Here is a 21377-nt window from a genome sequence, read left to right as displayed (position 1 = left end):
TGTATTCATGAAGCAACAATTTTAATCAATTCTGATGTAATTCAGAGCAACACGTTTTGCCCATTTTTGTACAAAAGTTGCATAATTTAGGAAATCAGTAAAGCAATAATTTTTTCAAATAGCAAAAATAATTTGCAAATTAATTGGATTGAATGAAGAATTTAATGGAACAAGAACCAGAATCAGTTATATAAAACAGGAACAATATTAGGTATTCAAGGAAATAAAAGCACTATGCTACAAACTAAATATTAGGGGCAGAAACATCACCTGGTTAACAATGTGATACCTATGTTTACCTAAAAAAGGCAAACCACGTGAGAACAATTCATCAGAAATAAAAATGCAACTAAATTTATAAAATAATATACTTGTGAAAGAAAAGTTATTTTTTGGGACATATGTATTGCAATTTTGGGGAAAATGCTGATAAAATCAAAGTCCAACCAACCAACCAAAACCAAATCAATACTTACTTCTAAGGCTCGCAGTAAACTCACATAACTACTACCTTGGGTCAGTTGTTGACACCGATTCTCTGCCTATTAAATTTAAATACTCAATTCAGCAACATAATAACATTTTAAGACTACAATAACTTTTTTTTTAACTTTTAAAACTAAAGAAACTTACATCTTGCATTAAGCAATTTATTTTGCTAAGTGATTCACCAAGTAACCGAACATAGTCCCTCAAATCATCTGATTCCTTAAAAGTAAAGATATCATTACATATAAGTCAAATTTAATTTGTAAGATTTATTTATTAATGAGTTGGGTTTTTAAAGTACAATACAAAGAAAGATTATGTAGTTTGATAGTTACGACACTTAAATATCAATTTTAAAAATATTAAACTATGTTAATTTTACCATATTTAGTGTTTTTAGTGAGGAAATAAGTTGCTGTTCTTCTAAGTAATCATATTTCTCAATGTGTTGTCGATAAGGAGAATAAATAGTCTTCACAAGAAGTGTGACATGGGCATCACAAAGAAGTTCTAGAAATAAAAATAGTAGTTGGTTTTAAAAAAAAATTTCACTTAATAGAAATTAAAAAGTTATTGATTCATATTTTATAATTATTTTCAATATCAAAATTAAACAAGCTCAACAGAACAATTATAAACATAATAACAATTATAAATATAAAAAACAATGACTTTTCCTTCTTTATCAAGTAATAATTTTAAAAAGGAAAAAAAATGTTAAACAAAATAAACTACTAAAATTTCATGCAATTAAATAAATTCACTGAATATTTTCAAAAGTATAAGTTCTTTTAGGAAAAATCTACACTCAATTACTGTCAGTAGTTTTGGGTTACAAAAATTTAGATACTACTGTACATTTATTAATTTGTATATTTTTTACAATTCAATTTCTTTTCTTATTTAATTCAGATTTTAGAATTTTTTTTCATATAGAGTGCATAAAAACAAAGATATATTTTCACAATTCTAAAAAAGCTGTTATTGCGTTATAATTTTTGTGTGAAAAAAAATTTAAAAAAATAAAGAAATAAATACTAAAATAATATTAGAACCATTTTCACACAGTAGAAAAAGAATATCTCAAATTTTTGCAGCAAAAAACTAGAAAAAACTTAAGGATTACAGTTTAATGAAAGATTGAACCTAGTTTTGTACATTGTAAGTTTTAAAAGCTTTTATTAAGTAGAATAAATATGATCATTAGTTTATTCATAGAAATTAAATAAAGATTTTTAAAAAAATCTTCGTTATTTAAATTCTAAAAGGAAAGAGGTAATACTTTTCTTTCCTTATGTTATGTTTATAAACTAATTTGGCTTCAAAACTTTTAAAGAACTTTTATGTACAAAAACATTTTTTTAAACAAATTTTGGTTACAAAATTAAATAATTTACATACACAATTATTTATTTATAGAATTAAAAACTAAAATAATTACATTAATCACACTGAGAAAATAATAACAAATAAAAACTTAAATATTTTCAAACAAAATTTAGTGAGAATTAAAATTTATTATTATTGCAACCAATATTTATTAACCGACGGTTCTGCACATATAAAGTCATATTTTAACATGCAGTTTTCTCTGCATAGCAACAACAGTTTTTCTATGTTATGAGATAGGGAATCAGTATATTGGGGAAAACCTTCTCCAGTGGGTTAAAATACAAATTAATGTGTCAAAAAAGAAAAAATAATTATGAATAAGTTAAGTACTGATGCTGACATTCAAAATAAGTCAAAACTTTAAGATAAACCTAGAAGGAGACTATTTAAAAGAAATGCAGAAAACAGCACAGTCAATGAAAAAAAAGCACCTAAACTAGAGAAAAAATATGTTACATTCTTAATTATATCACTTTTATAATGATTTATACACTTTCCTTAAACTTACATTTATAACGGATAAAGATTAACAATAATATAACTTACTTGAATCATTCGCGTGAATGGAGATTTCTAAGCTTTTGACTAATCTATCAGTGATCTAAAAAAAAATGTTAGTTTATTTTAAAAAGAAGACTGAAAGAAAAATGAAATAATTATTTTCCCTTTTCAAGCTATTTTTACTTTTACAAATAACAGTACCAAGTTAAGATTGTTAAGCCACGCAATTTCAATTATTGGAAAAGTAAATTTAATATTTGACCCTAACTACATTTAAACAAAAGAATATATATGGAAAATTTATAAAGACAACATAAGTCCTTTGAGTTAATGATGTCTTTTTAGAACAGGTCCTAAAAAGAGATACTTGACACTCATCAGTTAATTTATTAAAAACCCATTATTTCGATCACAGAAAAATAATTTTTAAAAACCTTTAACACTGAAATTTTCTCATTTAATACATTTTTCATTTATAAAAAATAGTTTTTCAGATGATGATATCAAGAAAAGAAATCAAATATTTTTTTTGCAGGCAAATTCTCTCTATAGCTATAATAATCATTAAATTAATTATTAATGGAGTATGAAAACTAAAAAGAATATCACTAAATAAAGGATTTAGTTTCCATAATTATTACCTGTTTCAATTCAATCAAATACTGAAGTGGATTTGATTGTAGTTTCATACCAGCATCAATGCAAAATGACAGGGAAGGCTCCAAATTAGTTAGCACATCGACAAATAATTCAGACAATACCTCAACTGCTGGCATATCTGGCAATAGCTGTTGACAACATGTCATCTATATCGCAAAAGATAATATATAATTTACCTTTAAATGTATCAGACTAAAGTCAAAAGTTAAATTAATCACATAACATTTTGTTTATTAAAAGATTTAAATATGGATAACTATTTACATATTTAAGTCTTTTTTTTTTATAAATTATCACAAAACACTATAATTCACTACATATTCTTTTATAGACTATGATAGCTTTTACTAAACTTTTGAATAAATTGTAATCTATTCTGAATAGTAATTATTTAAAAAAAATTAATTGAATTTAATAATATTTAAAAGTTATGAAACTTAAGTAAATCTACATTATATTATTTTATGATTAAGTCAGGAAAAAAGGCCTATTACTAGAAAAAATGTATTAAAAGCTAGAATTATGAAATGGCATAATAAACTTAATATTTATATAAATTAAAATAAAAGCAATTAATTAAAATATATATAGTTGAAGGTTATGCATATTCTAAATGCATCTTATGCATCTAAGGAAAAAAATTTAAAATTATTTTTGGTTCACAATGGTATTCTTTTCAAGGAAAATTTCAACTTAAGTGCAGCCTAAACTTTCACTTATAAATATAAATTATCTTTTTTATCAGAAATAATTTTTTTTATTCAATATTATTGTACGTATAGAGGTAGTTGGATTTTTCATTCAACAGAAAATATTTGTCAAATAAATGAAGGATTGATAGATGAAAATTGAACATTATAATCTATAAATAAAAGTAACATTATAGAATAGTTTTTTTCCAATTCTAAAAGTAGTTATATATCTAAAAAGGAATTCGAAGCGAGGAATCATTACAAAGTTTTTGATACAAACATATATTTTGATTTGAATAAACCTTAGGTAAATATAACAATGATGTACTTTTACAATAAATAATTGTATTTAAAGTAGTCTTTATTCAACCATCGCCGACCAATTTTCACAGTGAGATTTTTTCCGGTTTAGGAAGAAAAAAAATTACATTTTTCTTTTTCACTTTTTATTTACAGAAACTTAACATTTAAATTTTTTTTTACTGTAAGAATCCTATTAATTGTCCTTTAATTTTATAATTATTGATTTAGAAATGAATAGCCATACTAAGCAAATTAAATGAATAATATGCTAATTATAACAATTAATTGTAAAATGTTTAATAATTGCTAAGCATTTCTTTTTTAAAAATACTATTGTTTGTATTCAACTTATTATCTTAAGTTTTCTACTCTAAAGATTTTTTTAAAGTTTATATTAATTTTCAAGTAAGCAACATTTATTTACTTTTTATTAAACAATTTTTTTTTAGATATATATATTTGAGAGAATATAATAGCATAATTAATATACTTTAACTTAAGTTATGTCACACATTAAATATCAATTACCCATTTTTAAAAATTTAAATAATTTTTCGAAACATTTCAAAAATATAAATAAAAACTAGATAAATCAAAACAAATATAAAAACTATCAAAAATGAGCTACGAATTTGTATATGCAACTTATGCATTTAAAAGCATAACAGTTTAACTGATAAATTTTAAATACATATATTTGAATATCTGATTTTTCATGGAAAGCGTTCTTCTTTTTTTTGGAAACTTTAAACATAAAGTTTTACATAAAACATTAATAAACCAACAACTAGGAAAATTTTTTCTAACCAACCACATAAGTAAGTAATGTCAAGTAAATAAAGGCACCACACTAAAAGAAAATTTGCAAAATTTAAACGTGAAATGATCACCTGTGAATGCCAAGTAGACAATAATAGATCATGGAAATTATTTAACCAATCGATGATTGTCTCATCTGGATCAGAGTCCACAATTTGTTTCCATTGTTGCGTCAATTGATTCTGAAATTTGAAAATTCTCAACATAAAATAAATGTTGTCATTTGTTTATCTACACATTAACACAGTTAAACATTTTCAGAGTAAAGTATCTTTAATAAACTTTTTATTTGCAGAATGATTTATCTCAATTTTGATTCATCTGACATTAAAATATAGAAGGTCTGTATTAGTAATTATTGTTTAATATTGTATTAGTTTATAAATTAGATGGTACATAAACCTTACAAACAACATTTAAGGGGTTTTGCGACAAAAATGCTAACGATTATAATACTTTTTCATGCAATTTGCAGATGCATTGAGGGTAATTAAATTTAAAAGTTTTAAAATAATACAGACAATGTCTGACCTCTGTCCTTGCTTGACCCTGGTATTATAACCAACTTTTTGTAATATATATAATTTTCAGGTGAAAGCTTTTTACTAAACCTTTAAGAGCACAAAAGCGAATGTGAATAAAAATTATTAATAAATATTATTAATAATAAAAATTATTAATAAATGTGAATAAAAATTAAATCATAAAGAATATATACATATAAGTTCAAAATGTAGAGAAAACAAGGAAAAAATTACGAAACAATGAAAAAAAGGGGGGGGGGAAAGAAAAATAATAAATAATAATAAAATAATATATATTATATTATATCAAGTGATAAACAGAAAAAATATTTCCACAGGAGTTTTTAACCTGTATTAGCTGACATCTAAAACTAATGGCAAGAACGACCTCATAATACAATAAGCTATTTTAAAACTAATATTTAGTAAATTTTAATTACAAAAATTTTCAATTTTAATTTGAGAAAAATAATTTTGTAAACAGTTAATTTAGCAGGAATGTTAAACATAAAATAAAAAAAACTACTTCACATGAATAAATATAACAGTAACTTAGAACAACAAAAATGAAGCAACAGATTTCCGTTTCACGATGTGTTTAACAAAAAAAAAAACTCCTTCAAAAAGAACTTTTTATTAGCTGAGAAGCATTGTTCTCCAAGTATACATGTTATAAACTCCTGTTTCATAACATACTTAAATAAAGCCATGCTTACTTTTTGATAATTATGATAATGTCTTTGAAGTGTGCTTAGTCTTTTGAGATCTTTAAATATCTTCATGTACATTAAACTGACATCAGTCACTTGATGAAAAAGACAAAATTTAAAACATAGTAAGTAATGCATTTATGCTTAAAAAATTTCGATTTTAAAAAGCTTAGATAAGAAACTATAAAACTAATATGTTTAAGAACATGAATTTTAAAGTTTTGAATTAAAAAATGAATATATTTTATAAATTTCTAAATTTTTGATTAAAAAAACTATAAAACTAATATGTTTAAGAACATGAATTTTAAAGTTTTGAATTAAGAAATGAATACATTTTATAAATTTCTAAATTTTTGACTAAAAAAAATTAAATATTTCTTAAAAAGGTAGCATTGAACAAAAAAAAAAAAAAAAAAAAAAAAAAATACAGGATATCTTTTTATAGTTTAAAAATGCTAATTTCCAAAAAAAATGAATAAATGAAAATAAATACTATAAACTTGCATGCCAATAAAAATTTCAAATCTTGAAAAAAAAACTTAAGTTTCCTTTCCAGAAGTTGATGTAACTTAAAAAATGAAAAATATATGAAACAGTCATAATTTAAATCAAGATACATTGCAAAACTTTGACAAAAAATAAAAGGGTAAAAAAATTTCTAATGAAAATTTAAAAATAAAGAAATTTGTTTAAATTAATGCACTTTGGCTTTAATAAATATGCACTGGATCATGTTTATAATAAGATTATAGGGATGGCTGCTATTTCATAAAATCAGGGTGATCATTATACCTTAATCAGAAAAATTTATGAGCAAAAATGAACTAGAAATGTAATACTTTATAATGAATCAGCTATAATACGCAATAATGGACTATACAATAGCTTCAACTTTAAAGCCATATACATTAAATAGAATTTTATTAAAATAGATACTGTTCTTATTTATTAAAAAACCAAAAAAAAAAAAAATTTTAACACACAAACTTAGAATAGTTAAAAAAAATTTTGCAAATTTTCTACTTAAATTTTCAAAATTTGCCTAGCTTTGAGTAGAAGACCAGACTATATTTGTTTTCTTACACTTTTACAAAGGTTTAGAATTAGGTTTTAATCATTGAAAGCTTTCTAAAATACAACACTAAATTTTAGTATTGCAATTCAGAAAGCTTTCATTTTTAATGTTGCATGAAATGGACGTAACCATAAAAATGAAGAGCAGTTGTATGAGTCATTGCTTCTCTTCCTTTCTTCTCTACAAATGATTTGAGATAAAAGGTTTGTCCTTTCAAACATTAAGATACTTTTCCAGAAAATTTCAATAAAATATTACTCAAGGATTTTCAAAAAATTCGTTGTTAATTGCCTGAAATAACAATTTTAGGTAACCAAACGGCTTTTAAACATTAAACAACCATTTATCAAAAAAAAATTTTAACAGAAGATCATGCAAATTTAGGTCTTGCAATAAATAAGTTGGACTGTACTTATACATTTCTTATAAAATAAAATATAATATGTATTACCAATTGATTGACTGTTAAATGCTGCAATAAAATAAAATATTATAAGTATTACCAATTGATTGACTATTGAAAGCTGAAATAAAATAAAATATTATAAGTATTACCAATTGATTGACTATTAAATGCTGCAATAAGTCTTGGACTTATCATGGCTTCTAACCTATCTTTTAAGCTTTCAAGTCGTAGACAGCGTTCCCGATAGTCTGGAACATCAGCTAATATTTCCTATAATATAAAACAGAATTTAATAGCAATAACACAAAAAAGAACATAATAAACACTGCACAAAATGTAGTAAAATTAAACAAAACCATAATATATTGTTTCAACATTTATATTACAATATTTATTGTTGGGAGAAAAAATACATAACTACGCACTCAAATGAGAAAATTAATTATGACACTTATAATTTTCCTACTTTCCGCTTATTATTTAAGCATAGTAAAAAAGCAACTAAAAGCAGTAAAAAAAATCAGGATGTAGAGTGGATCCAAAAGTGACAATATACCTTTAATTTTTAACACAAAATAATATTGTTTTCATTGAGCTAGCATAAAGGAAAGAATAGTTATTGGTATAAAAAAATGAATCTAAAATCATAAAAACTGAACAGGCCTTCCAAACCCAGATTATTTTTTCCTATATCTTTTCACTAAAACACGTCAAGTACCCTATTCCAAAGATTACCATTGTGACCCAATGGTAACAAACAGAGCTGAGTTGTACCAAACAGCTCTTCAAATTGTTTTTGCACAAAAAAAAGAGAAAGTTTTTTCGGCAAAGTTTCTGTGTAAGAATGGAGGAAATTTTTGAACACTGTTGACAAACCTTTTTTAATCTTTGCAAGTTGGATTTTCGAAAATTGTTACTTTCATGTTCATTATTTAAACTGGGATATTGTTTTGGTATGACTAAAAATTTAATTAAGTTTCAATTTTTTTTAAAAAAATAGACTCATAAATGAAATTTGATATTCAAAACAAAGCCATTTTAACACTCACACACATATATATATATGCTGAAATCAATATATTTTGTTGAGACTAAAATTATCTTGAATCATAAATTAAGTTACTTACAAGTTACAGAAATTAAACTTTAATATTATTTTAAAAAAAAGTTTAAGCATAAGGTTTTTAAGATAAGTAACAATTTTTAGCTGTTAAGGTGAAGAACAATAAAAGTTTCAGATTAATATTTGCTTCGAAAATAGTAGTATGCATCAGGAGTGCTATTGAAAGAACATTAATTTCACTCTACACAAATTTGCTATGATTTAAACTACAAGAGTGTATTGTACTGAATTAGAACTAACACTGCAAAATAATTAACTTGACAAAATAGTGAAACAAACAAAGAATAAAAAATACTAATTTATTGATAAATAACTTGTTGTTTACTCTGTCTCAACATATTTATCTTAAAAAGTGTTACTTACCAAACTGTTTTGCTAAGATTTAAACTACAAGAGTGTATTCTACTGAATTAGAACTTAACAATATCACAGTAAAATAATTAACTTGACAAAATAGTGAAACAAAGAATAAAAAATACTAATTTTGTTAATAATTAATTCATCATTTACTCATTTATCAATAAATTTATCTTCAAAAGTGTTACTTACCAAACTGTTCTGCATGCCTATTAGTTTTGTTGCAATCTAAAATATAAAAGATTAAAGTTAAACAAATTGAATATACTATTGATAGTTTGATAATTGAATTAGAAAATTGTTATATACTTCATTAATATCTCCATTAGAAAATACAACTTCAACATCAGCTGATAAAGTAGTCCAATTATCAGCTTCCTACAAAGAACATAACTAATAGGATAAGAAAAAAAATGCAAAAAGTTAGAAAATAATTATACTTCATACAAGGTGGTCAAAATCCAATATTGATTTTCGTAGAAAAAGCAACTGGTCTTCTGACCAATAAACGCAAGATATAATGGCTCATAGAAAATATCAATAATCTGCTGTTTTAAAGTTTAGCACTCAAGTATGCTTATATAAATTTAAACTCACTTTTTTCCCCAATAAATAACTGATATAGCAAATTTTAATTTTTTAGCAAATCCAAAGCAGAATGGAGCAAACCATACATCTCAATCTGCTTCAGATTTTACATTATTGATATCTTAAATTAGTCCTCTTTGAGATATTCTGTATAATTTCCATTACGATCAATTTATAAATATTTACTTAAACATATACATTTCAAAACAATACAGATATTTTATACTGAATAAGAAAATTAATGCAGCTAACTCACCCTGAGTGCTTTACTGGCCTCTTGCATACAAGACTTGATGTGATCAATTTTTAATAATATCTGCATTGACTGTGATGCATCATGCTCTACCTGAAATTACAGAAACATGTTTAAGAAGAAGGTACAATGCAATGAAGTTTTTTATTCTTTTTTGCAGCATTTAGCAACAACATTGATTGAATTATTATTATTTTTTTTTTTATCTAAAGTTTTTCTCTCCCTAGGATTATCTCAATATCAATTTTTAAAGTAGAAATTCTGATAAACTTTTTTTTTTATTCATGTTTCAAAATGGTGACCATTTTTTTTCTTCCTTGAAAATATGGCAAAACAAGGAAACTGAAAATTTTAGCTTTTAAGAAATACAATAGCTGGTAACAAAGTAAAGATAAAAAATGATTTTTCTTTCATTCTGTCCCTTTTCTCTATACTGAATTGTCAATTTTTATTTTTTGTAGCAATTACTCATTCTTCTATTCATTTTTAATATTAATTATGGACAATTATATAATTTTTCCCCTTTTTATTTTACTCTTTTTTTTATGAGCAGCAGCTATTCTAATAGACCTTTTTTATCTGTGTTTTCACTACAATACAGCATTTGTCCTGAAAATACATTATTATAGAAGATCTGCATGCATTAAATAAATAAAGCATATGGTAAAGAAAGAATTAATGATGAACGATTTTAAAGATAATATAATATTGAAATGAATTTGTATAAATATTACTATATATTTCAATAACACTAACCATAATAGTTAATTAATTTATAAAATGTAATTAAACATAAACAAAACTTCTTTAAGTATATTTGGAAAAAAAATCAGTACCTTTCAAAATATTTTATTGCAGAGATTCCTCAATTCAACTTAATTACTTTGATTTGAAACATGTTTAGAGATGTTTTAAAAACAACGGAAGTGTTTAAAAAACAATTGTTTGAAAAAGAAGTTTATGCTAAGCATAATAAAGAAAAATTTATAAAACAGTTGAACTTTCAAATGTTAATGTTGAAATAAAGTACTGTCTTTCTCACACATTAAAAAAGAAAAATTATAAGCATTCTATGTTATTACTGAAAAGTAAAGCTAAATGTTTGATATCAGAGAAAATGTGAGTTCCTTTTTTTCCTATTGGAGGGGTGCAAATGCAGCAAGATAATATGATCTCAAAATTATAGTTTATCAATCTATAGTTAATGCAATAGAATTTATTAAAAATTTCTTTTTTCAAAATCATAATAAAATAAAAACAACTGATTAATGTAGTTAAAAGAATATGGTTAAAAATTAAACATTTGTAATTATGAGAAAGCTAAAAATTCAAAAAAAAAAAATTTTTTTCTTAGGTTTTTTCATCACTAGCTATTTAATTACTTTTTTTATCAGTGTTATTTGGCTTGGACCTTTCATTTATTTTGCTATTATCTTTATAAACAACTAGGAGGCTTCGCCCCCTGCTCGCTGGCGCTCGCCAACTTCAGATCTGAAATGAACTGCTTTTGCAGTTCATTTCAGATTGCTTCGCAATCCAATGCTCGCTAATTGAATACGTTCTTAACGTCTAGCTTTTCTATACTTTTTTTAATGCTGAAGTTCCGAAAACTTTTCACTGTAGAAAATTCTAAACCTGTACATTTCAATATTAATTTGAAATTGCAAACAGTTCACATATTTTTCTTAATCACACTATTCTAAATTTCAGTTGTTGAGAAAAGTAACTGTTGTAAGTTTTGTTTTAAAGTCTTTCCCACCAGAGGGCTAAAGCCATGTGTTGTAAAACAATATGAAATAGTAGTCTTCCACTGAACGCCGGATGTAAAGCATCGGCTTTGATGAAGATAATTTTGTATTTTTAATTCTCTGAAGGGCGCCACCCCAATAATATGGAATTTGTAAAATAAATATATAGATTTTGGATTGTTGATGAAGCCCATCATTTTGTGTTTTCATCAGTGTTCAGAACTATAAGTTTTTTATTTTATCACAAAAATATAAAATGTATAAAAAACAAAGAAAAGAGCAAGAAAATGAGTATAGTCATAGAAAAAGTTAAAATTATAATATAGTATTTGTCAGTTACAATAAAACTTTTTGTTTAAGTCATTGCTAACAATTCAAATTTCACCGAGGCAATTCTAAAGTATAAATTAAGGTAGTATTCTTAAGTTGAAACACAATATTTTTAGTTTTGATGTCAACAATACAATTCAATTTTTCACAAAAACGATTGTTTCCATTGTTAAATTCAATGTCAACAATTAAAATTTTTCTGAGGCAACTCTTAACCTCTAAATATTATTTTTTTTATGTACACATTTCTAAATGTCAGTATTCAACCACAAAACAACTTAAAGTCCTCAAATTTAGCATGAAGTTGTAAAATGTAATGAAAGAGGGTCATAGCAATAATGAAAGTAGAAGTAAAGTTAGTACTGAAAAATTAAAACAATATTTTTAATCAATGAGCCAAGTTCTTCAAGAAGCAGTTGTAGAAGTAGGTTGTTTATTTAAAACTTTTTATAGAATTTCTTTAAAAACACAATTGTTAATTTGGGCATTTGGCGATACAACACTTATAGAATTGAAGGATTTGTTACGGCAAACACTCAGGTATCATAATTTTGATCTAGTTGCGCTTCTATGTCATTTTGATTTATGTTGCTAAGTTAACTTTCAAAAAATTCTATGGCTGGCAACAGCATTTTTATTTTTTAAGTTGTTCATTTTTATTTCTTTTAGAGATCGTTCTTTTTTTAGCGAAATGCTTTTTTAACTAACAGAATTCTATGCCGACTGTTTTCTCTATAAATGAAGAAAATAAAGTAAATATTTAAGCTTTGTGAAAAGAATCTTATTTAGTTGTACAAAGTATTTCAGCCAAAATTTGGGAGCCACGTAAGAGAATTATATATATTAGATCAGAAACACATCATTAAAAGGCAGAATGCATTGGGTTTTTCAAAACGTAAACAAAACAAAGCAAACGTTGCCACCGGCGGAAAAGAAATACAGCCAAAATTTGGGAGCCACGTAAGAGAATTATATATATTAGATGATTATTTAGTGTTTCTTTAATCTTCATTACTCTTTTATAACTGACAACTCTGATAAACTTTTACACACATTTTTACAATGTTGCCTTGCATTTTTCAAAAAATATGGTACAGTTTTGCTCACATGACACAACTATCCAAATTTTCTATCTAACTAAAGTGCATTGATTTTAATGCATTCTAATAGGCAAACCTATACTGTTTCATGAATTTTTTGGTCTTTGCTAATTGAAAAAAATTCTTTATACCTTCATTACGTCTCCTTTAGCATTATTCATTTGCTCCTTTAGTTGTTTTGCATCATTTCGCATGATTTCTATTTCTCTGGTAATTCTAAAAATGTATACATAAATAAATTAGAAATTCCTAAGTAAAATCTAGTGCACAGTTAAAGCAAAATTAAGATAAATTTATATCAGGGCTGGAAAAAGCAGTGTTTCTAAGAAAAATGCTGAATGGTTAATTCTAGTTCTGTTATTCAAAATAAAAGATGAAGTATGTACCCACATTCATTATTTAATAAAAGTACAAAAGAATTTTCCCATTTTATCATTCAGTCAGCTGGCTGTGCAGCAAGCTCAGCAGCTATTGAATGTAGGTTTTCTATATGTTGACTTGTTTGGTTGAAACTGTTAAATATTTTGGGTCCCGAAAAAGCTTGTTGAAGATTAAAGACATTTAATGAGTGAAGCAGAATTAGAAGAGTCTATTACAGAACTTTGAACTAAATGTGGCTTTCATTTTATTTTTACTTTGTCAAAATATCATTAATTAATGTAAATTACAGAATTTTCTTATAAAATTAATATTATGCTATATCATTCAGAATAAAATATTTTAGTAAGCTACAAAAAGTGTTCCATTTCTGCTATGTTAAAATATTTTTGACTCTTTACAATTTCCATAAAATAAAAATTTAAAAAATGTATAAGCAATGTCTTGCTCTACTTTTTAGCATGTAATCAAGATTATTTGCTTAATGATAAAACAGTTTGAGAAAAATATTTAAAAATGTCTGATAATAATAACTGTAGTAATAACTGGAAGAAAAAAAAGGTTGGCAAACCGATTCCTTCTTTGTCATTTCTTAAAAAAACCCACCAAAATATGGGTTTTATTAGTTTTTTTTTTGGGGGGGGAGAGCAATTGGGTGGGTTGACTGTCCTAACCTCAAAAACAAAATTATTTGCTTAAAACATTAATTATTTTTAATCAAAATATTACTTCCACAATGAAAAACTACTTTTTAAATTTATACGATTGTTTATTGGTAAGTTTGATCTCTTAATTATCTAATAGAGTAAAGAATAAAGAAGATATATAAATACTTAACACATGGTTTCATGAACATAAATAAAATGAAAGTGAATTTATTTATTTAAACATGAATTCAAGCCTAAGGGTAATGCTAACTTTTATAATAGTGGGACCATCATAAGTACCACCACAGATTTTGGAAGCCTTTTCTTTAAAAAATAAAAAATATTTACCTAGGTATATTTTGATTAACTTGTTCAGCAGTTTTTTCAAGGGAAATGTTGACCTCCTAAAAATAAAAATTACTAATTTACAGTCATTTTTTTTTTAAAAAAAAAGAAGAAAAAAAAGAAAGATGAAAATCTTTATTCAAAACTTGGATTATTTCAATACTGTTTAACATTCTTAAACACAAGATTAAGGATTATTTGAGTAATAGAGAAATATTCTTTTAAAATTGAGAGTACTTTTATAAGAGCTATTAAATTTATAATTTTGGTCACAAACAGCAATGCCAAAAACTACATATTAATTTCGTAAAAGCAACATTACGTTAAGAAAAATTTAACAGAATATCAGCAATTTAATAGAAAAATATATTGGTCATTAATTAAAACAATAATTATCTAATTGATATTTCTCAGCTCTGTAATAGTAACATTTATTTTTTTAAAAAATTTATTATTTAAAGACTAAAGAAAATAAATTAGTATTTCTTACAGCAAGCTCTTTAACATCAAGCAAATTGAAGGTTTTAAAAATAACCAATGAATTCTAATTATTAGATAAAATTCTGACATATTAAGGCTGTTACAGAAACTACTATAAAGAAATACATATGGAATTTTAAAAAAGAGCGAAATTATTACTTTACTTACTTGTATAAAAGATTGTAATTTGGCAACAATTGTTGTAGCAAATTCCTAAAATAATACAATGACAAAACATTTTCAACACCACAGATAATAAATAAATTAATCAAGAAATTTCATTACATATATAATAAACACAATCAAATTTTGATATTTTATTAATAATTCTACAGAATATAGAATTCATATGTAGGAGAGAGCACTTTTTTACATTTTATTTTATTTAAATCACTTTATTCAACACAAACATATGAATTAAGTTACAATAGATTCCTTAATTTCATGTTTTTTTAAAATTAAAGCATTTCTCACTATATGATTAATCTTGAAAAAATATCACAATTGTTCATTTTTTTTAACAACATACGCACAAATAAACCTCTTTTTAAAGCATATAAAATAAATTTTATGACTAATAAATAGAAGTTGATTGAGTAAAAATTATATTACATAAAAAAAAAAATAATGAGTATAACAAAACTTGCAGTTATTTGACAAACACAGATTTTGTGCATTTTTATTATACAATAAGAAAACATTTAATTATAATATTAAATGTATTGTAGTAAAAAGTGATAGAAATAAGTTTACAAATAAACTAGCGTGTAGTATTAGCATACTATCAAATAATCAGTAGTATCAAATAATAACTATTAGTTCATTGAATGACTGCCAATTTTAGAAAATAATTAACGCTTTCTTTTAATGACTAACATCATCTATAAATAAAAACCATATACATAGACAAATGTTTATGTTGATAAAAACTTTGAATGTAAAAAAATACATAATTTAACAAAAATTACATAATAAGTAATCGTTTTTAATTCTATGAATGAAAGTTTGATAAGTCTCACAATTAAAATTTGAAAATATTAATGGGGAAAGCTACCTCTTTATTTTCTCTGGCTTCATGGCATTGAAAAGTTTTGTTAATCCATTCTTTTGGATCAAAATCATCTTTAGAAAAAGTTGAAAGATCCTGAAAATACAGTTTTAAAACATTTAACAATCTAAAAACATCTTATAAACAAAAATTAGTATTATAAATAAAAAAGAAACACTTTAAAATTATTTTAAACCCAAAGAACAAAACAAAGAAAAACAAATGCCCAGATTGTCTTCTTTTATTTATTTTAGGTTAAATAAATACTCTTTTGTTAATAAAAAATATTACTTTATGGAGATTAAAAATATTAATGAGGTGTAAATGTAACATTTCCGTATTTATATAAAATTTTTATAATTAAATAAGAATTAAATTTAAATTAAAAGAAAAAATTATATTAATTAGTAATAAAAAAGTTTTTATAAGTAGGCAAAGGATTAAATGGGTAGAAAACCTAATGAGATTGGATAACACATGAGACACTAAAAGGATCTTCCAAGCCATCTGGTATCCGAAAAAAAAGGAAAACTTAGGTGGATTGACTGTCTTTTTTTTTTTTTTTCCTTTCCTCCAAGCCCTGGGCATGTACCTAGGTTATAAAAAACCCTTAACCATATAGCCCAAGACTTGGTCACTACTCCAGCTCCACTCCAGCCCATAAAACATGATATTTAAAATTTTTTTTTTTTTTTTACTGAAAGTGTGGAATTTAAGAAGAAATAAGACAAAAATATATATATATACATGTGAGAGGAGAAATTATTAAAAAGAAATGAATAAAATAAATTAATAAGAAAGAAAGAGAAAAAAAAGTATAGCGTAAAAAAAAACTAATCGAGATGAAAGTATTACTAGATATAGAGAAATCTTAATAAATAAATATATATATGTCTTTTTAGTAGGGATGTTTATAGACTTGATTGGATTGACGTAGCTCTTTTAGTTTGTGCAAGTAAGTTGGGCAGGAAGGTGAGGAGGCTCTGTGATTACAGTCCAGATTTAAATTAGAGTCTTGGTTGGATGAGTGACAGTTCATGCAGAATTCTTCTTTTTCTGTGCAATTTTCGATACTATGACCGTTGTATCCGCACTTCTCACAATAACAGTATGACTCAGTACATGTGTTTTGGTGATGACCTATTGTCTGGCATTTTCTGCACCTTAATAAAACCAGTCTTTTTTTAATTGTGCAACGTTGTAGACCAGCGTAGAAATAATTAAGATTCAAAAGCTTGATGGAGAGTTTTCTGTTGACTCTTATGATGATGTGTCTCTTAGAATTATCTCTTTTATGTGGGATTTCTTTGGTCAGTTTGATGATGTCACAGGCAGGGTCGAAATCGCCATTGATTTTTATCAAGTCAATAATCTCAGTTTCTGTGAATGTGATAGGTGTGTTAAGAAGAATTAGAGAGAACAACTTTACGTCTTTGTCGTGATATTGGATGCCTGTCTTTTGTAAGGTTGAGAGGACCGTTTCTTTATGTTGATTGTTATGAAACTTTAGTTCTAGCATCTTGCTGTTTCTATAGACTTTTTTCACGGGCAGTTTAGGTTCTTCCTGAATCAGCCTTTCCACAATATCAGTTGTGGAGCAGTCTTCTTGTGGTTTTACTATTACTGGTTTTGGTGGTATTGTTACTGGTGGAACACCTACATTGATAGAGGTGGTATTTTCTAATTTTCCGAGTCTTGCGTTGATGGTTGTCTGGAGAAAAAACCTCAGAGCTATTGTGATAAAAACAAGATAACTTTAGCCCAAAACAGGACGGTATAGAAGGGAATTCTGATGTAGGCCAAGGCCCAACTGTGGCTGTTGTGCAAATGAAAAAGAAGAAAAGTTTAATTATTCTTAATATTATTAACTATACTATTACATATTATTCTTAATATGTAATGGTATGAAGAACATATATTCTGCAGACTAAATTTCAGTAATTAAAAAAAATTTCACTGAACAAAAACTAATTTCACAAAAATTTCTAAATTATTAATTTATCTTGAATCTTCAAATCTGTACATTGTTGGCAAGAATTTGTCTTTGAAGAATACTTAGGAGTTTTCCATGCAAAACTTTTAAAAAAAAGTCAAAAAAGGATTACCTGTATGTTTGAAAACAAACCTTATTAAAATAAAGAATTGTTGTTAATCTAATGTTACAAAATAAAGAACAAAGTTTATTGAAATTTAACGAATCCCTTAAAATAGCATGAAGCTTCAGGTAATAAGTATTTTTTCTCATAAAAAAATGCCAATGTTGAAGTAAGGTATAGAATGGATGAGTGTTAATCTTTGCATTAATTCACAATGATAGTGATAGTCTGTTTGAAATATATAAGGTAAAGTTTAATAATTTTTGCAGAAAATTATAGAATGGGGGGGGGGGATTATTATAACTAGGGCAAGTTAATTCACACAAATACACTTAGTTAGAGCCTATTTTACACTAGATAAAATTATGTAATTACTTCAAGTAAATAGTAATTAGTATGAAAATACTACACTTTAACATAATTGGTATACCGACACAATATTACAATATACAGCAAAACAATACACATAAATATAACAATACACAAAATATTAGACTTAGTGATGCTTTAACATTTTGTTTTTCTACAAATACTTAATGATTCGAGCATGTAAATAGTGATTATTTGGAACAGAATATAGAGACGTTCGAAAAGAAATATTTGAAAATAAATTAAATGATCATGATGTTTCGGAGTAATAATGAAATTAATATATTCTAATATTACCATGGTGATTGAAGAAATGAACTCAGTAAAAATTGATCAGTTGTATAATTAGAATGAAAAATTAAATGATCAATAATCGAATTCAGTTTCTAAAGATGATTTGTTTACATTTCGTTTTGTTGATGTGTTTTATGAAAAGCGGTCAAAGTTACGACGGAAACAAATGGTAACGGTAAGAATGCGGGTAGGTTACCACTTGGATCAGTCTGCGTAGGGACCAAGAGTGTGAGGTATTGATCCTCGCTGAACTGTTCTACAGTAAAGTGCAGGTCGTCGGGCTACCGAAGCGGGGGTGCTATCCCCTCTGCAGAGGATCAAAATTGTGATGGCATGTCTTCGGATCATCCTCAGGAGTGTTTCCCAGACCGTCGCCAATAGCCCATCGTGCAGCTCCAGTGCGACGTAACTTGTAAAATTTCCAAATATATTGACAAGCACACTATATACTCAACTCAAGATGGTTTTCTTGCGAATGTAAACAATCCTTTCGGCGAGATCGAAAATATTATTTGAAGTAAATAAAAAGATTTTCCTTGTGACAAATACTAATCATAACTAACTATGAATATTCGCTGTGCTACTCCAGATGATTTGATGAATATGCAACACTGTAATTTGTTGTGTCTGCCTGAGAATTACCAAATGAAGTACTATTTTTACCACGGTCTATCATGGCCTCAATTATCATATGTAGCCGAAGATGAGAAAGGAAAAATTGTTGGATATGTACTTGCTAAAATGGAAGAAGATTCAGATGACGATCCTCATGGGCACATTACTTCCCTTGCTGTTAAGAGATCTCATCGAAGGTTGGGACTTGCTCAAAAGTTAATGGATCAATCCTCAAGAGCTATGGTGGAATGTTTCAATGCAAAATACGTTTCCTTGCACGTAAGAAAGAGTAACAGAGCTGCACTACACCTTTACACAAATACTCTGAAATTTCAGATAAGTGAAATTGAGCCTAAATATTACGCTGATGGTGAGGATGCTTACGCTATGAAACGTGATCTTGCAAGTTTTGTGTCACAGTCAAAAACATCATCAGAAAAAGATGTAAAATAATTACATTTTTGATTTAGATATAATTTTGTGCCCAATATGAACGAATTGTGCGTTATTTCTCTATTCTGTTATTGTTTTGTTTGCCTTTTAGAACCTCAAATAATTTTAAGTAACTTTGGATACTTACAAATACATCTTACAAAAAATAAATAAAAGATCTAATGAATTAATGATGAGTCATTCTTTTAAATGTATAAAGCTATTTTTATATATATTTACAGAGTGGATGATTTAATGCACATAAAGATGATTAAACCCTTCTGCTGACAGCCATAAAAAGGCATTAAAAACATACCATATCAGGGGTCTGTTTAGAAGAAATTTGGGTCCGTTAACGGACCCTTCACAAAATATCTTTTCATAAAAACGGACCCTTCACAAAATATTTTAACTTAAAAACGAACCCTTCACAAAATGATTTTTCTTTTAATCGGACCCTTCACAAATTTGTTCATCTTTATTATTATTTTATTAATCGAATAAACCCTTTCCAGGGCAGAAAACAAGAAAGATGGATGTAAACGAATTAAGTTTTGTCTTCGGCAGACGATTCTTCCATTATTCGTCCGAAATTAATATTCTGCGTTTAGCAGTATAGGCTAAATACCAAATATTTGTATGTTGCATCTCTAATTTAGAAGCAGCAATTGTTGTTTATTTTTTAAAATTTAATTTTTTTAATTATAATTTTACAGTGTTGAGCATAATCTTGTATGTCTTTACAATTTAAAAACTCATTGAAAAATTTTTATTCTGCAATAACGGACCCTATTTGCACAAATTCATAAAAGCGGACCCTGGTTGAAAGAATGCGAGTAATTTTTTCACAATTTCACGAAAAACGGACCTTTCACAAAATGTCTGGACAGACCCCTGCATATAAATCGATATAGTTGTTGGGAGATTTCCTTATTAGTGCCATAAAAAATTTTTCAGGATTTTGTAACAATAGGGATTTTTTTTTAAAGAAAATTTTAAACTAATGTGCATCACTGAATAGGCCAAAGTAAATCTCAATACAGCCTTCAATCAAGCTGTTTTATATGTTTCTTAAATACAGTATACTCTCGATAATCTCAAAGTTAAGCGACACTAAAAGATTTTCAAGATAATAAGTTCAGAAACCTAAAAAGTGAAGTAATGAAACATAAGAATAATTACTAATAAATGTATATGTAATGATAGTTGATAACAAGTTTAAATATAACAATGGTAATTTTATTTTTAAAAGGTAAAACAAAAATAATTGTGCATCAAATAGAAAATAATTTGTTCACAATCAAGGGCGGCGCCCATGGCCAGCCCCCACCCCCATCGGGAAAATTTCAAAGTCTCGTCCGGAAAATAGTCTGATCACATTTTTTCCTAAATTATGTCAAAAATTCATTTACAAATGCCTAATAAAAAATTCTGTAGTTGACTTTTTAGTTTTTATTTATTTAATTTTAAGAATTAGTAACAAAAATTAGTAAAATATATTGTAAATTTTATGTAATTGTAGTTTCACTGCACTACTCATAACTTTGCCCATACATTGTTAAACTAGAGACCGGATGCGATTAGACATGGGTGAAATTGA

At 26.0% G+C, this 21377-nt stretch overlaps 2 protein-coding genes across 3 annotated transcripts in view; one reads left to right on the top strand and one right to left on the bottom strand.

Moving 5' to 3' along the window:
• Positions 1-18873, bottom strand: part of Cog7 (conserved oligomeric Golgi complex subunit 7) — a 43155-nt gene extending 24282 nt beyond the window's left edge. The window contains exons 1-17 of one of the 2 annotated variants that reach the window (XM_016073489.5): positions 18734-18873; positions 15978-16067; positions 15092-15136; positions 14447-14502; positions 13205-13289; positions 9899-9988; positions 9364-9432; positions 9247-9282; positions 7724-7844; positions 7620-7640; positions 6097-6185; positions 4928-5038; positions 3024-3188; positions 2428-2482; positions 872-999; positions 634-708; positions 477-542 (exon numbers count right to left, since the gene is read on the bottom strand). In XM_016073489.5, coding sequence (XP_015928975.2) covers positions 477-542; positions 634-708; positions 872-999; positions 2428-2482; positions 3024-3188; positions 4928-5038; positions 6097-6185; positions 7620-7640; positions 7724-7844; positions 9247-9282; positions 9364-9432; positions 9899-9988; positions 13205-13289; positions 14447-14502; positions 15092-15136; positions 15978-16067; positions 18734-18736 — 1305 coding nt within the window. In that variant the 5' untranslated portion in view covers positions 18737-18873. The remainder of the gene's footprint in view (positions 1-476; positions 543-633; positions 709-871; positions 1000-2427; positions 2483-3023; positions 3189-4927; positions 5039-6096; positions 6186-7619; positions 7641-7723; positions 7845-9246; positions 9283-9363; positions 9433-9898; positions 9989-13204; positions 13290-14446; positions 14503-15091; positions 15137-15977; positions 16068-18733) is intronic. The other variant, XM_016073490.5, reaches the window with a different exon arrangement.
• Positions 18874-19122: 249 nt separating this feature from the next.
• Positions 19123-19968, top strand: vnc (GNAT family N-acetyltransferase vnc). The gene has a single exon (XM_087160009.1). The coding sequence runs from the start codon at positions 19295-19297 to the stop codon at positions 19796-19798; it is 504 nt and encodes a 167-aa protein (XP_087016135.1). The 5' UTR covers positions 19123-19294; the 3' UTR covers positions 19799-19968.
• The last annotated feature ends 1409 nt before the right edge of the window (positions 19969-21377 follow it).

Source organism: Parasteatoda tepidariorum, chromosome 3 (genome assembly GCF_982258835.1).
Source record: "Parasteatoda tepidariorum strain Cologne lab strain chromosome 3, Ptep-v5.0, whole genome shotgun sequence".
Lineage (NCBI taxonomy): Eukaryota > Metazoa > Arthropoda > Arachnida > Araneae > Theridiidae > Parasteatoda > Parasteatoda tepidariorum.
The sequence above is the reverse complement of the archived record's forward strand: the minus strand, read 5'-3'. Positions and strand labels throughout refer to the sequence as shown.

Bases quoted from the DNA above. Each gene is read 5' to 3' on its own strand.
- vnc (XM_087160009.1), top strand. From the start codon at position 19,295: ATGAATATTCGCTGTGCTACTCCAGATGATTTGATGAATATGCAACAC.